Source organism: Diadema antillarum, unplaced genomic scaffold (genome assembly GCF_040938485.1).
Source record: "Diadema antillarum isolate AM-2024a unplaced genomic scaffold, OU_Dant_1.0 scf00000072, whole genome shotgun sequence".
NCBI lineage: Eukaryota > Metazoa > Echinodermata > Echinoidea > Diadematoida > Diadematidae > Diadema > Diadema antillarum.
In genome coordinates this window covers 1769519-1782195 of record NW_027270961.1, presented here as the reverse complement: position 1 = coordinate 1782195, position 12677 = coordinate 1769519, and the positions used below count along the sequence as shown (strand labels likewise).

At 37.1% G+C, this 12677-nt stretch overlaps 1 protein-coding gene across 1 annotated transcript in view; it reads left to right on the top strand.

The window, feature by feature from the left end:
• Nucleotides 1–12677, top strand: part of LOC139717147 (protein artemis-like) — a 58496-nt gene that overhangs the window by 25290 nt on the left and 20529 nt on the right. The window contains exons 11-13 of the mRNA XM_071628648.1: nt 352–406; nt 10092–10180; nt 11184–11308. Coding sequence (XP_071484749.1) covers nt 352–406; nt 10092–10180; nt 11184–11308 — 269 coding nt within the window. The remainder of the gene's footprint in view (nt 1–351; nt 407–10091; nt 10181–11183; nt 11309–12677) is intronic.

The window sequence follows — 12677 nt, the reverse complement described above, 5'->3', positions numbered from 1 at the left end:
TTATGTATAAAGCACTAAAGATTACTTTCACTTATTTTTTTTTCCAAACCCTTGGTAAAGATCTAAAAAATTAATAAACACAACCAATAAAGATCTCAATTTCATACCCACGTTAAAAAACAAAAACAAAAAAAACAAAAAAAAAAACCCCTATATCATGTACAGCCATTGATATCAAAGACTTATGCTGTTTAAAACCAAGGAGGATTTGAATATCATGACAAAAAATGACTTAATTTGATAGTGTCTATTCAATTACATGTACATTGAAAAAACAAACAAAAAAGCACGAAAAAAATGTAATGGCTGTGGGTTGGTAATGGCCTTTCAATGAACTTGTCATCTCTGCAGAAAAGTGGGAAACAGATACAGACTGTGCTTTTCTTTTCATTCGTCTTACAGTGAGGTAAGTAATACAAGGTTTGTCTGCCCTCACCAGTTTTAGAGGTATTTACCAGTTCCTTTATCAGTGGAGATGACGACAATAAAAGACACACTTTGCAAATTTCTCCTTTCTTTTTTCAAAGGAGAAAGCATCTCCATGGTTCAGGTATCTTCATTGCTTCTCATTAAAAAAATAAATAAAAAATGGGCTGCTCACATAATGCCTCTGCAGAGACTCCAACCCAAAGTACCTTCTCCAGGGCGGGAGATATTAAATCTCAAACGGGAGAACGGGAAATTTTGCAAAAATGGGTTTTCGGCGGGAGATCTCCCGTCGAAAACGGGAGAGTTGGAGTCTCTGCCTCTGTTACACTGTGTATATATATTGCTGCATATTGCTACACTTTGCAGGGTGTATCAGTATTGCAGTCGCACCCAGCAATGCGCAGCGAAAATTGAAGGTAGTAGGCACACTACTGGGTATTTAGATCGTAGGAAGCTGCATGTATGTCACTTGTCCAGAGACTGCGAATAGTTACCTGTGATTACCTATTACCTTGCTGTAGCTTGCTGCTGTTCATTGCAGTACATTTTAATATGCAGTTTGCATTTGTTGTTCATCTTCATTTGTTTGCTGCTCATTAACCACTCACACCAGTTAGGCTCATTGTGTCTTACTGCATGTTCCCTCTCTTTAGCTCACCTGTTTCATGCCAGTTGCTTTACAGCTTTACTGTATGAGCTGAAATTTTTGTGGCGGTTTTATTTTCGCGAATGTTGCGAATCGCCTTTCAACTGCAAAAATAATAACACATGAAAACAACAATGTATGAAAAACTCAGTTCATTTAGACCCTCACAACTGCGAAATTAACAATGCGCGAAAATGTCCTTCAAGTACATTGTAGCATTTCGCGAAAATAACTGTACGCGAAAATTTCAGCTCGTACAGTACCTGCTCACCTGGGCTAAGGCAGTGTATAAATACGAGTCAATTTACGTGACTGGGGAAGAGCATGTAATAGCTTCTGACAAGTCTACAAAAAAAGAAACTTTAGATGATTAAGTAAATAAATGAATAAATGATAGATAAATAAATAAATGAATAAATGAATGAATGAATACATACATACATATATACATACATACATACATAAAAATCTAAATAAATAAATAATAATTATACGTACATACGGCCTTGACATGGCAAAACAATGTATCTACGTCCAACCTCATTTCCAGTAAATCGAGTTTGAAGTTTTGCAAACCTACAGCTATTTTTCTGTCTTCGCACAAAACTTCATATGTTACCCTAGAAAGACCAACATTATCAGTAATACAGTGTCAATATGTGCGCGCTTCTGCAGTTGCGCGGCGCGCAGTCTATCACTGGGTAAACATGGATATGGCAAAACAATGTATCGCATGTAGATATATTGTTTTGCCAAGTCCATGCCCTTTGTGTGTTGAGAGGGGACAAGCGTATCAACGCTTACTTTGTTTTACCAGCAAAATTTGAACAATTTCCAAAGGGAGGGAGGGGGAGTCATATCTCACTTACGGAATGGGTTCTGATTTCAAGGTTTGGTCAAGAGTTATATTATGTATGCTAAAATAAGCTGAAATATGAGACTAAGTTAATTTTCATGAATTTTCGACATACATTATTTTACTATTTCAAGGCTGCATAGTACATCCCTACATACATGCATACAAACATACATAAATAAATGTGATAACAACTGTTCCTGTGAAGAAAAACTTGCAGTCAAAGCTGTCCCTCTGTAATACCCTGTTTTAAGTAGGCATGATTTTTTTTTCCCTGGCAGGAGTGAAAGCTTTAAATTTGGGGTTTGACAAAATTTACTCGCAATTACATGAACTGCCTACATGTATGTCACTATAAGTATAACACTGGTCCTATGGAATGTTTTTTTAATGGGGAGCTGTGGGCGGGATGAGGGTAGGTTCTTGGTTGGGTCAAGGGGCAACTTAATGCTTATATATATACTAATGAATGAGACTTGAAACCAGAATTACACATTAGTTAGGTTGTCTAGTGTTAAATCTAATTTTTCTGACATTGTAGGTTATTGTACTGGTAATATCCCTATCAAATATAAGTGTGCAAAGTTTGTCACATACAGAGATATAGCAATATATAAAGAGAAACGGTGCAATCTCTAAAAAGCCAAAAATTATATGCGCCTTGATCTAAGAGTAGTCGCCTGGTGTTATCGACTGCATTCGATTGCGTACAATGTAGTTCAATAATTTTTTGTACGCTCAGTGTACTACGATACTAGTGCTCTCAAAACACGCAAACACACGCAAATCTTCACGTACGCAGCTAGGTTGATGCTGTCGCACTGCGCCGCCAGGCCACCAGGCAGCCAGCCGTGACAGCATCTACTCATGCAGATGCATGGCTCGAGAGAGAGTCAGCATGTGAGAGGCCGGATGGTGCGGCATGCATGCAGTAAACCGGCCCAGCGTATATGCAAGACACCCGCAGCTGTAGTCCTGTAGTCTAGTAACTCTGCACTCTCAAAATGAAATTGCAAGGCGCTCCAACAATGGACTACACTATTGATACGAAAAAGCTGGGATCATTTGGCCCACCTTTGAAGAGTGGTCTGAGTTGTCACCTTGGGCCGAGCTAGCCCGACCCAGGGGAACTTACCAATACTCGTACTGTGTATGGCATAGTACTGGCATTCCATGAATCGAGTAGATCAACACTTTTATGTGCAATTTTGAATCTTGAATCCTTATGAAATTCAAGAAGGTTCATTTGTATGAAAATGTCTGGTTTTACAATTACTGGTGGTTTTACAATTTATGCCTTCTTTGTGTAGGCAGGCCCTGTACGAATATGATGCTCATGAGTTTTGCTGTATGTCTAGTCATGACAAGGCATACACATGCACACTTGAATTGAATGTTATATTTCTCATAATTGTATAGATAAATGTGATTACATTGGAATGTACAGTTCTGTAGATAGTATTATAATGTGGGTGGCCTCCTGATTTTGTTAATACATGAAAATGTATATTGTCACTGGGGTGATAAGACCTTGTATCTGCAATTTTGGTGAAAATGAGTTTTTTTGATTAATGGTTAAATAAAGTGATGTCCTGTTCAAATCCCAACTGTCTTACTCCAAAAATGAAGCCACCACGGCATGTCAAAGGAAAGGCTATCCCATTCGCCACAGAGTTCTGGCCGCCATGTTTTTTGGCTCTCCTGAACATTTGACATTTTGTAGATACGAGGTCTTATCGCCCCAGCGACGATATATTTAGTTGTTGTGGAGATTGGCCAAGAACAGTCCAAGGCATACATATGCGAAATAACTAGAAAAATTGTGCATGGATTTGAATTAAGCTTGCAGGATAAATTGAGAATGACACAAGGAACCGATGATTAAATTTTGGTAATGATCTGAAAATTTGTGTGGGTTTCATGAAGGATTTTTGATATTTTGGCAGTTAAGGTCAATAAACTTAGGAGTTCGAGGGGCGCATTTTTTAGGTTTTTCATATGTGCACTAAGGTTTGTGCTCTAGTTTTTGCGAGGGCGAGGTGCACCCACGCAGCTGAGGGTTTATGATGTAACAAAAAGCTTCTGTATTGAGAATTCAAGCGATTTTCAGCATGCATACTCATTATGTATGGGTGGAAATCACTGATCTCTATGGAAGAACAAGATCAGTGGTGGAAATTAGCTGCTTGGCAGAGGTCTGCACTATCAGAGTGCTTCTCTACTTATTAAAAGAAATGCATTGAAAATAAAAAATGTTTGTTAGTAATAATAGGCTATAATATCTTGAGGAGTGGGAGTAAAGACTTATTTCAATTGCATCCCTGACAAAAATATCTTTCAGAAAAAAAATTCAACTATAGAAAAGTAAGAGATTCCAGAGAGTTTCTTTTTATAAGTACTCATATGTTTTCCTTCATATTTAGGATGTGGTTTTGTACTTTGTAGGTAGCCCTCATACTGTTTTTATACCCCCACCCACACATAGTGTGTAGGGGGGGTATATAGGAATCATCCTGAGGTCGGATGGCCGGTCGGTCGGTCGGTCGGTCGGTCGGTCGGGCGGGCGGTCGGGCGGTCGGGCGGGCGGTCCGTTGCAAAATCTTGTGGGTCGAACTCCTCTCTCATTTTTTGAGCAATTGACCCCAAATTTGGCATGTGTGACCGCTATCAAAGGTAGATGTGCAAGACACCTTTTTCGTTAGTATCGCATAATGCATTGCCATGGAAACGGCATATTTTTGTAAAAACTTGTGGATCGAACTACTCTCTCATTTTTTGAGCAATTATCCCCAAATTTAGCATGTGTGACTGCTATCAAAGGGAGATGTGCAAGACACCTTTTTCGTTAGTATTGCATAATGAGTTGCCATGGCAACGGCAAATTTTTAAAAAATCTAGCAAAATAGTGTGGATCAAACTCCTCTCTCATTTTTTGAGCAATCAACTTCAAATTTGGCATGTGTGACCGCTATCACAGGCAGATGTGCAAGAGACCTTTTTTGTGAGTATTTCATAATGCGTTGCCATGGCAACGGAAGATTTTCATATAAATCTTACAAAATGTTGTGGATTGCTCTAATCTCTTAGTTTTGTAGCAATTCAGTTTGAATTTGGGATATACGATCAATGTAATGTATATTTGTGCAAAACACATATGATGTGTGTGGTGATGAATCTGTTGCCATGGCAACAGAATTTTTTTTTACCAATCATACAAAAATGTGTGGATTAGCCTAACTCCTTCAGTTTTCAAGCATTTGGCTTAAAAATTGGCACATGTGACCACTATTGTATGTAGATGTGCATACTTACTCTTTCGTCATTTTTTATCTATGTGTTGCCATGGTAACAGCATAGTTTGAATGAAAGTCATATGAAAATATTGTGGATTCAGTTAACTCCCTCAGTCTTAGAGCATATGACTTGAAATTTGGCACACATGACCACTGTAGTATATAGATGTGCAAACTTAATCTTTTGTCAGTGATGAACAATGCGTTGCCATGGTAACAGCTTTTTTTTAACCAAAAAACATACAAAAATATTGTGGATTCAGCTAACTTTCTTTAGTCTTTAAGCGTTTAGCTAGAATTTGGCACACATTACCACTGTGGTACGTAGATGTGCAAAGGTAATCTTTCGTCAGTGGTGATCAATGCGTTGCCATGGTAACGGCATATTTTGAATGAAAATCATACAAAAATATCGTGGATTCAGTTAAATCCCTCACTCTTTGAGCATTTGGCTTGAAATTTGGCGCATGCAACCACTATAGCATATAGATGTGCAAACTTAATCTTTTGTCAGTGGTGAACAATGGGTTGCCATGGTAACAGCAGCTTTTCACTAAAATGCATACAAAAATATTGTGAATTCAGGTAACTACCTCAGTCTTTGAGCATTGGGCTTGAAATTTGGCATATGTGACCACTATAGTACGTAGATGAGCATACATAGTCTTTGGTCATTGTTGATCAATGTGTTGCCATGGTAACAGTATATTTTGAATGAAAATCATGCAAAAATATTTTGGATTCAGTTAACTCCCTCAGTCTTTGAGCATTTGGCTTAAAATTTGGCACAGGTGACCACTAAAGCATATAGATGTTCAAACTTAATCTGTCAATATTGTTGAACAATGTGTTGCCATGGTAACAACATTTTTTCACCAAAAAGCATGTGGATTCCGCCAACTCCCTCAGTCTTTGAGCATTTAGCTTGAAATTTGGCACACCTGACCACTATGGTATGTAGATGTGCAAACTTAACCTTTTGTCATTGTTGATCATTGTGTTGCCATGGTAACAGCATAGTTTGAATGAAAATCAATGTAAAATATTGTGGATTCAGGTAACTCCCTCAGTCTTCTAGCATTTGGCTTGAAATTTGGCACATGCAACCATTGTAGTACAGAGATATGCAAACTTTGTATTTCATCATTGTTGAACAATGTGTTGCCATGGTAACAGTGCATTTTGAATGAAAATCATACAAACATTTCGATTAGATCCTAACTCTCTATGTTTAGAGCATTTTGGCTTCATATTTGGCACATGTTACCTCTACATTACCTAGATGTGCAAAAACTCTTTTGTCAGTGTTGAAATGTGTTGCCATGGTAACAGTATATTTTGAATTAAAATGATACCCTAATATTGTGAATTCAACTAAGCCCCTCATCCTGTTAGCATTTGGCTTGAAATTTGGCATATGTGATGGCTATGATATATAGTTGTGCAAAACTTCATTTTTTTCTTGATATCCAACATTGTGTTGCACCATGGTTATACAATTTTTAATAAAAATCATAGAAATCTTCAGTTTATTTATCTTGCTCACTCCATTTTTGAGCACTTGACTTGAGATGTGGGACATTTGACTAACAGTGAGCAATACATTTATTTACTGTTGGACAGTGCATTGCATTGGTAATTTTTTTTTTCATTAAAAAGTTTTAAAAAATAATGGTTGAGCTAATTTCCTCAGTTGTGGGTGGGGGTATATTAATCACAATGAGTGATAGTTCTAGTTTTTTTTTATTTGTGTCATTGTTATTTCTATTGTGCCTCTTAAAATAGTAATTGCACTGACTCATTGTTTTGCACAAAGAAAAGGGGAATTACTTCTATTTTCTGTGCTTACCATTGATTACAGGAATGACATGGTGACTTATTTCCTGTTAGTGATATTATTTCCATGTGCCACAATCTCTTTTTTTTAATTGAATTTCTTTATTATGTTTTGGGTTTTTTTCCCCTTTTTTGTCCTTTTTTTTTTTGTTCAAGGATATAATTTGTGGTTTTGTCATATATTGGATATATAACACTCATTCAGGTGAATAGTCAACTTAAGTGGAACTCCAATGTTGGGATTGTCCCAATAGATATTTTCATGAGTAATATCTGCTAAACTTACATTCAGACTGAAGGTACATTGTAGAACTTTGTTTTGTTTCCAATGGATTTTTTATTCAGTCTATGTGAGCATGTGCACACTTGAATTGAATGTTATATTTCTCATAATTGTAAAGATAAATGTGATTACTTTGGAATATACAGTTCTGTAGATAGTATTATGATGTGGGTGGCCTCCTGATTTTGTTAATACATGAAAATGTATATACTTTATAGTTGTTGTGGATATTGGAAAAGAACAGTCCAAGGCAGCTACAATGTACAAGTATGTAATACATGTATGTACATTCAGGTAATATCTTCAATATACATCACAATGATAAATAGTTCACATCGAAATGTTGTCATTTATTATAAAAAATGGCAGGAGCATGAACATTGTGTACTGTGCTGGTCAATTCATATTTACTATGAACAGTGTGTAGATGTGATGACAGTTGGAATGCTGCACTAACACGCTTGATTCCATGTTACAAGCACTCACCAAAACACTCAAAATCTGATTAAAAAGGATGACAGTGGAATATTAAATCCACACTTCCTCTATATGCCCATATGTGTGCTGTCAAGGACATTAAGGTATTCATGTACAGTGCATGACTTCATGTATCCCTTCTGCATGGAAACAAAAAACAGACAAACAAATAAACAATAAAATGAGATGCTGTTCCAGAAAGTGCAGTGAACTTTTATTTCTTTGAGATCTCTCTGTTCTTCCTGTGTTTTGAAAACCTCAATCTCAGAATTTATGCGTCATGAATCCAAAGCTTTGCAAAGTGGGAAATGAGATCATGTTTTTATTTTCATTTGTTTGTGACCTATAATGGTGTGTATGCGAGCAACCCTCCAGCCCAACAAAATTAGTGCCAGTTTGTTTAGTTTTCAAGAATGATCATTAATCCACCTTGAACTATCTCGTCCTTTGTCCTGTAATTATGGTATCAGTGGGTAGATGAAAAAGTCTAGGAGATTGCAATTGAAATAGAGGAGTCATTTTTTTTTTTTTTTTACTGGATCATGCCATGATTATATGTGACCCGCTACAACAAAAGGATCCGAAAGTCGGGGAAGGACAATTTTCGGAAAATGGCATGACATTATTCCCTTAATCTTCTACTTTAATTTCATATATATAGCACAGCTAATAAGAATACTCGGTCACGGAGATATCGATGATTTTAGTAGGGCATGTCAAGTGGTTGAGGCAATCAGAGTTTCGAGAAAAACGCCTTCAAAGTTTTCCTTCCGACGCTATCAGTTTTCACCGCCTGACTATAGAAGGCATGTTCCTAGCGACCTCCACGATGTTCATTCAAACTTAGTGCCAGCGGTCTACGCATGACCAATCAGTAATCAGGATGCCACGCCCTGACCAATAAGATCACTCCCTCGTTGCTAGGGGTGGAGTCTAGCTGCGGGGCTAAATCCAAATCTTCGGACATGTTTCTCTTACATTGAAAGTCGGAAAATCATGGCCCAGAAAAACTCTTATTTCTTGCCTTTCCTTCAAACATTTAGCTTCGAAATTTCGGCAAATGATAGACAAAACATTAGACTACAAAATCATGCCAAAAACAGAAATCCGGATGTTTTGACCAATTTTGATGATGCGACTTCAAACTCGATTTTCTTGGCTCAGCCGTCAGTGACTTTAGGATCCTTTTGTTGTAGCGGGTGACATATGCACATTGTATGTGAGAAAGAACAGATGCTAAAGCACGTCTGTTGGACATTGCTGTGAATAACATACGCATGTAGATTTTGTCCATGGATTGTATGCACTTCCCTTTGAGTATAATCAATTGATTAGATGATACATGAAAAACACTGTGCTATCACATACTAAAACACAAGTGTTAATGCAGATGCGTGCATACTTTAATCAGTATGTGTGTGTGTGTGTGTCATCATGTTCTAATCACTGATCATTGCTGCATTAAGTCATAAGTAGCCATAGCCAGTCATAACACAACCAGACATCACCACAGCCATGTTGACTCCATTGTTTGCAGAATCTGTGTCAGAGAATGACATGATATCGTTGGTCTCACGTCAAAAGGCCTTTAACACAATAGACTTTGTACACTATTAGTGCCCTTTTTACATAACAGGGGAAGTTCTTTAAGGCCCTTTAGGGATAAGGCCGATGATATGCAGGCAGCAGAGAAAAGCATGTGAGAGTACATCAGGGGCAGATGCAGGAATTCCGTATAGAGGGGGCGCCTTTTTCAAAATTAAAGGAGGGTGCATGCACCCTTTCCCCATTTTTTTTATTTCTTTTGTTTAAACGAAAATGGGGGGGGGGGGGGAGGGGGGGCCTTGCGCCCGGTGCGCTCCCCCTGGATCTGCCACTGTACATTCCAGTTGTTACTGATATGCAATGACTTAATCTTAGGTCATTCTTAATTTCCAAAGTTCTATATGAGCGTGCAGGGGCACCAAAATTGAGATTTATAGAAACATAGCCACCGCAACTCATGCAATGATATTCTCTGATATTTGAAGTGAAAGGGAGACTGTGTTTTTGCTTCTGCTCTTCCAATATTCAACTCTGCAACTTTAACTCAGGCACAGATATTGTAAGTGAATGCATTTGGGAAAAGACATGACTCTTGGGGGTGTTTGTTTGTTTGTTTGTTTGTTTGTTTGTTTGTTTGTTTGATTGTTTGTTTTGCTGTGAGGAAGATATTATTTTGCTCATGCTTCTTTGACTCATACAGATTTTTCTGTTTATATTTCCTTCCAGGTTAGGGATTTCTTAGGCTACATCAGACCAAAGTATGTTTATCCTAATGTTGTCCCATACTGTTCAAGTGAAGAAGAGGTTGTTGAAAGGTAAGGCATTATCAGTACATTGAATTAAAAAACACACACACACAAACTTAGTTTGTGTTGTAGTCTCTTGTCTCTTACATATCATGTGTTATGCAGGCTGAAGACCTGAACATTACCCATTTTATGTCTCATCATTACTCTTAATAATAAACAATACATTTTGATAAACACAATGATGATAATATGAACACTTGTGATGTGCTATCATGAATGGCAGATAGAACATACATTGTATCTATGAAGAAAGATATGATAAAAGAAATGAGTAAAACATCTCCCAAAATGCTTAACTAGAGTCATGACTTTTGATAACAAAGCAGTGCCAGAAACTTATAATTTACTCCCAAATCCAGGAGGGAACACCTCTTGATTGTCAATCACATTGTAGAATGCATGCTACATGTGACAGGAATGGAATTGTGAGAAAGACTTTCATCATAATGTGGCATTTGGCAATTTATCAATCAGTTTAGGGCGGCTTTGTGTGTTTGAGCAGAATATACGAAGTTGACACACGCTGTCTACTGAGTTGGGCGTGCGAACATGGCACATAAAGAGTTAAACATGATTCAATATTCAATTTTCATATCAACATTGTCTGCAAATCATTCCTTTATCAGATACCTCTTGTTTATGCTGCCCTACAAGTACATTGTATGATGATTTTTGTTTTCTTGGTTGAACTGTAAACTTATATGAGAAGTATGTCGCCTGTAACCTTTGAAATGGTACTAGGGTTGGTATTGTATGCTTCTCCTCTTTTTATGAGTTGGTCAGGATTGAGATAAGAGTTCATGTGATTTCTCTGAAAGATTATACATGTGTAGTAGAGGTGTTGTCCAAATCAAACATTTTAATTTTCAGGTCATCATGGTTGTCAAACTAATTTGAATTAATGTTTATTTTTGTGTAGATTATTGTCTCTTTGTAAGTTGGTATTTTGCAGTTAATTTCATTGATAGTCAAACTGCCACAAAGAATAGTTTCTCTGTTATGTTTCCAGATTGCAGGATCTCTTGAGAGACAATGTGACTGATAATGGAGTGAATAAACTTGACAAGCAAGCCAATTTCAAATCTCTGGGCAGTTTGAAAAACATCCAGAGGATCAACAGAAAAAGGCAACATAGTAAGTTTTATTTGTGTGTGTATGTGTGTGTGTGTGTGTGTGTGTGTGTGTGTGTGTGTGTGTGTGTGTGTGTGCATGTTAACTTTCATTATAAGCATGCAGTACTTTTATTATAGCAAGCTGGGGAGGATGTCCAGTCTTGTTTTTAACATTTTTTTTTTCTTTCTTACCTCCGCCAAGGGAGGATTTTATGTTTTCATTGCCATTTGTTTGTTTGTCCATATGTAAAATAACTCAAAAAGTTGTGCACAGATTTGAATTAAGCTGGCAGGATAGATTGAGAATGACACAAGGAACAGATGATTACATTTTCATAATGATCCGATGATTAAATTTTCGTAATGATCCGAAATTTTTTATTGATTTCATGAAAGATTTTTGATATTTTGGCAGTTAAAGTCAATAAACTTAGGAGTTCAAGGGGCGCATTTTTTAGGTTTTTCATATGTGCACGAAGGTTCGTGCTCTAGTTTTTGCGAGGGCGAGGTGCGCCCGCGCAGCTGAGGGTTTATGATGTAACAAAAAGCTTCTGTATTGAGAATTCAAGCGATTTTCAGCATGCATACTCATTATGTATGGGTGGAAATCACTGATCTCTATGGAAGAACAAGATCAGTGGTGGAAATTAGCTGCTTGGCAGACCATGGATCTAATAGTTCAACATCTTCTCTTGTTCAATGGAAATGCTATTAGTGTATATTGCATAGCTACACATGGAGGCTAAAGACGAAACCTATTCCATGGGATGCATTATGATAGCTCCTTGGGTTTCCATCTGGGGTCACATCTGAACGTGAGAGTAAAATAAGGTATGTAATTAAATAGGTATGCTAATCTAAAGATATGTAAAGAATTGTGCTATTCCAGAGGTTCATTAATCCAAAAATGAGGTAAGGTTTGTAATTCCAGAGGATTGTTATTACTCACCATCTTTACAACTTTGGGTGAACAAACCTTATTTCATTTTCAGATGTTAGCCAAACATCTAAAAAATGAATGTTTTTTTCATTTTCTGCATTATGAGCCTTCAGATTTAATAACCAACTTTCGGAGCACTGCCACAAATGTTCAGATTAATGAACCCTTTTTCATTTTCAGATTAAGAAACCTCTAGGTACAATTAATACAGATTTTGTGTGCATTGGAATTACAAACCTTCAGAATAATGAACCTTTTCATTTTCTGATTAAGAGACAATCACAATAACAAACCTTATTTCATTTTCGGCTGAACAAACCATCAGGAATAATGAACATCTCCCCCACCTGGGACTACCAGTTAAATTGCATGTTTGTGCTTCAGCACAATGCATGATCACATCATCACCAATGAGATTGAATCTCGGTAAGAATCATTCTTAATAGTAAAA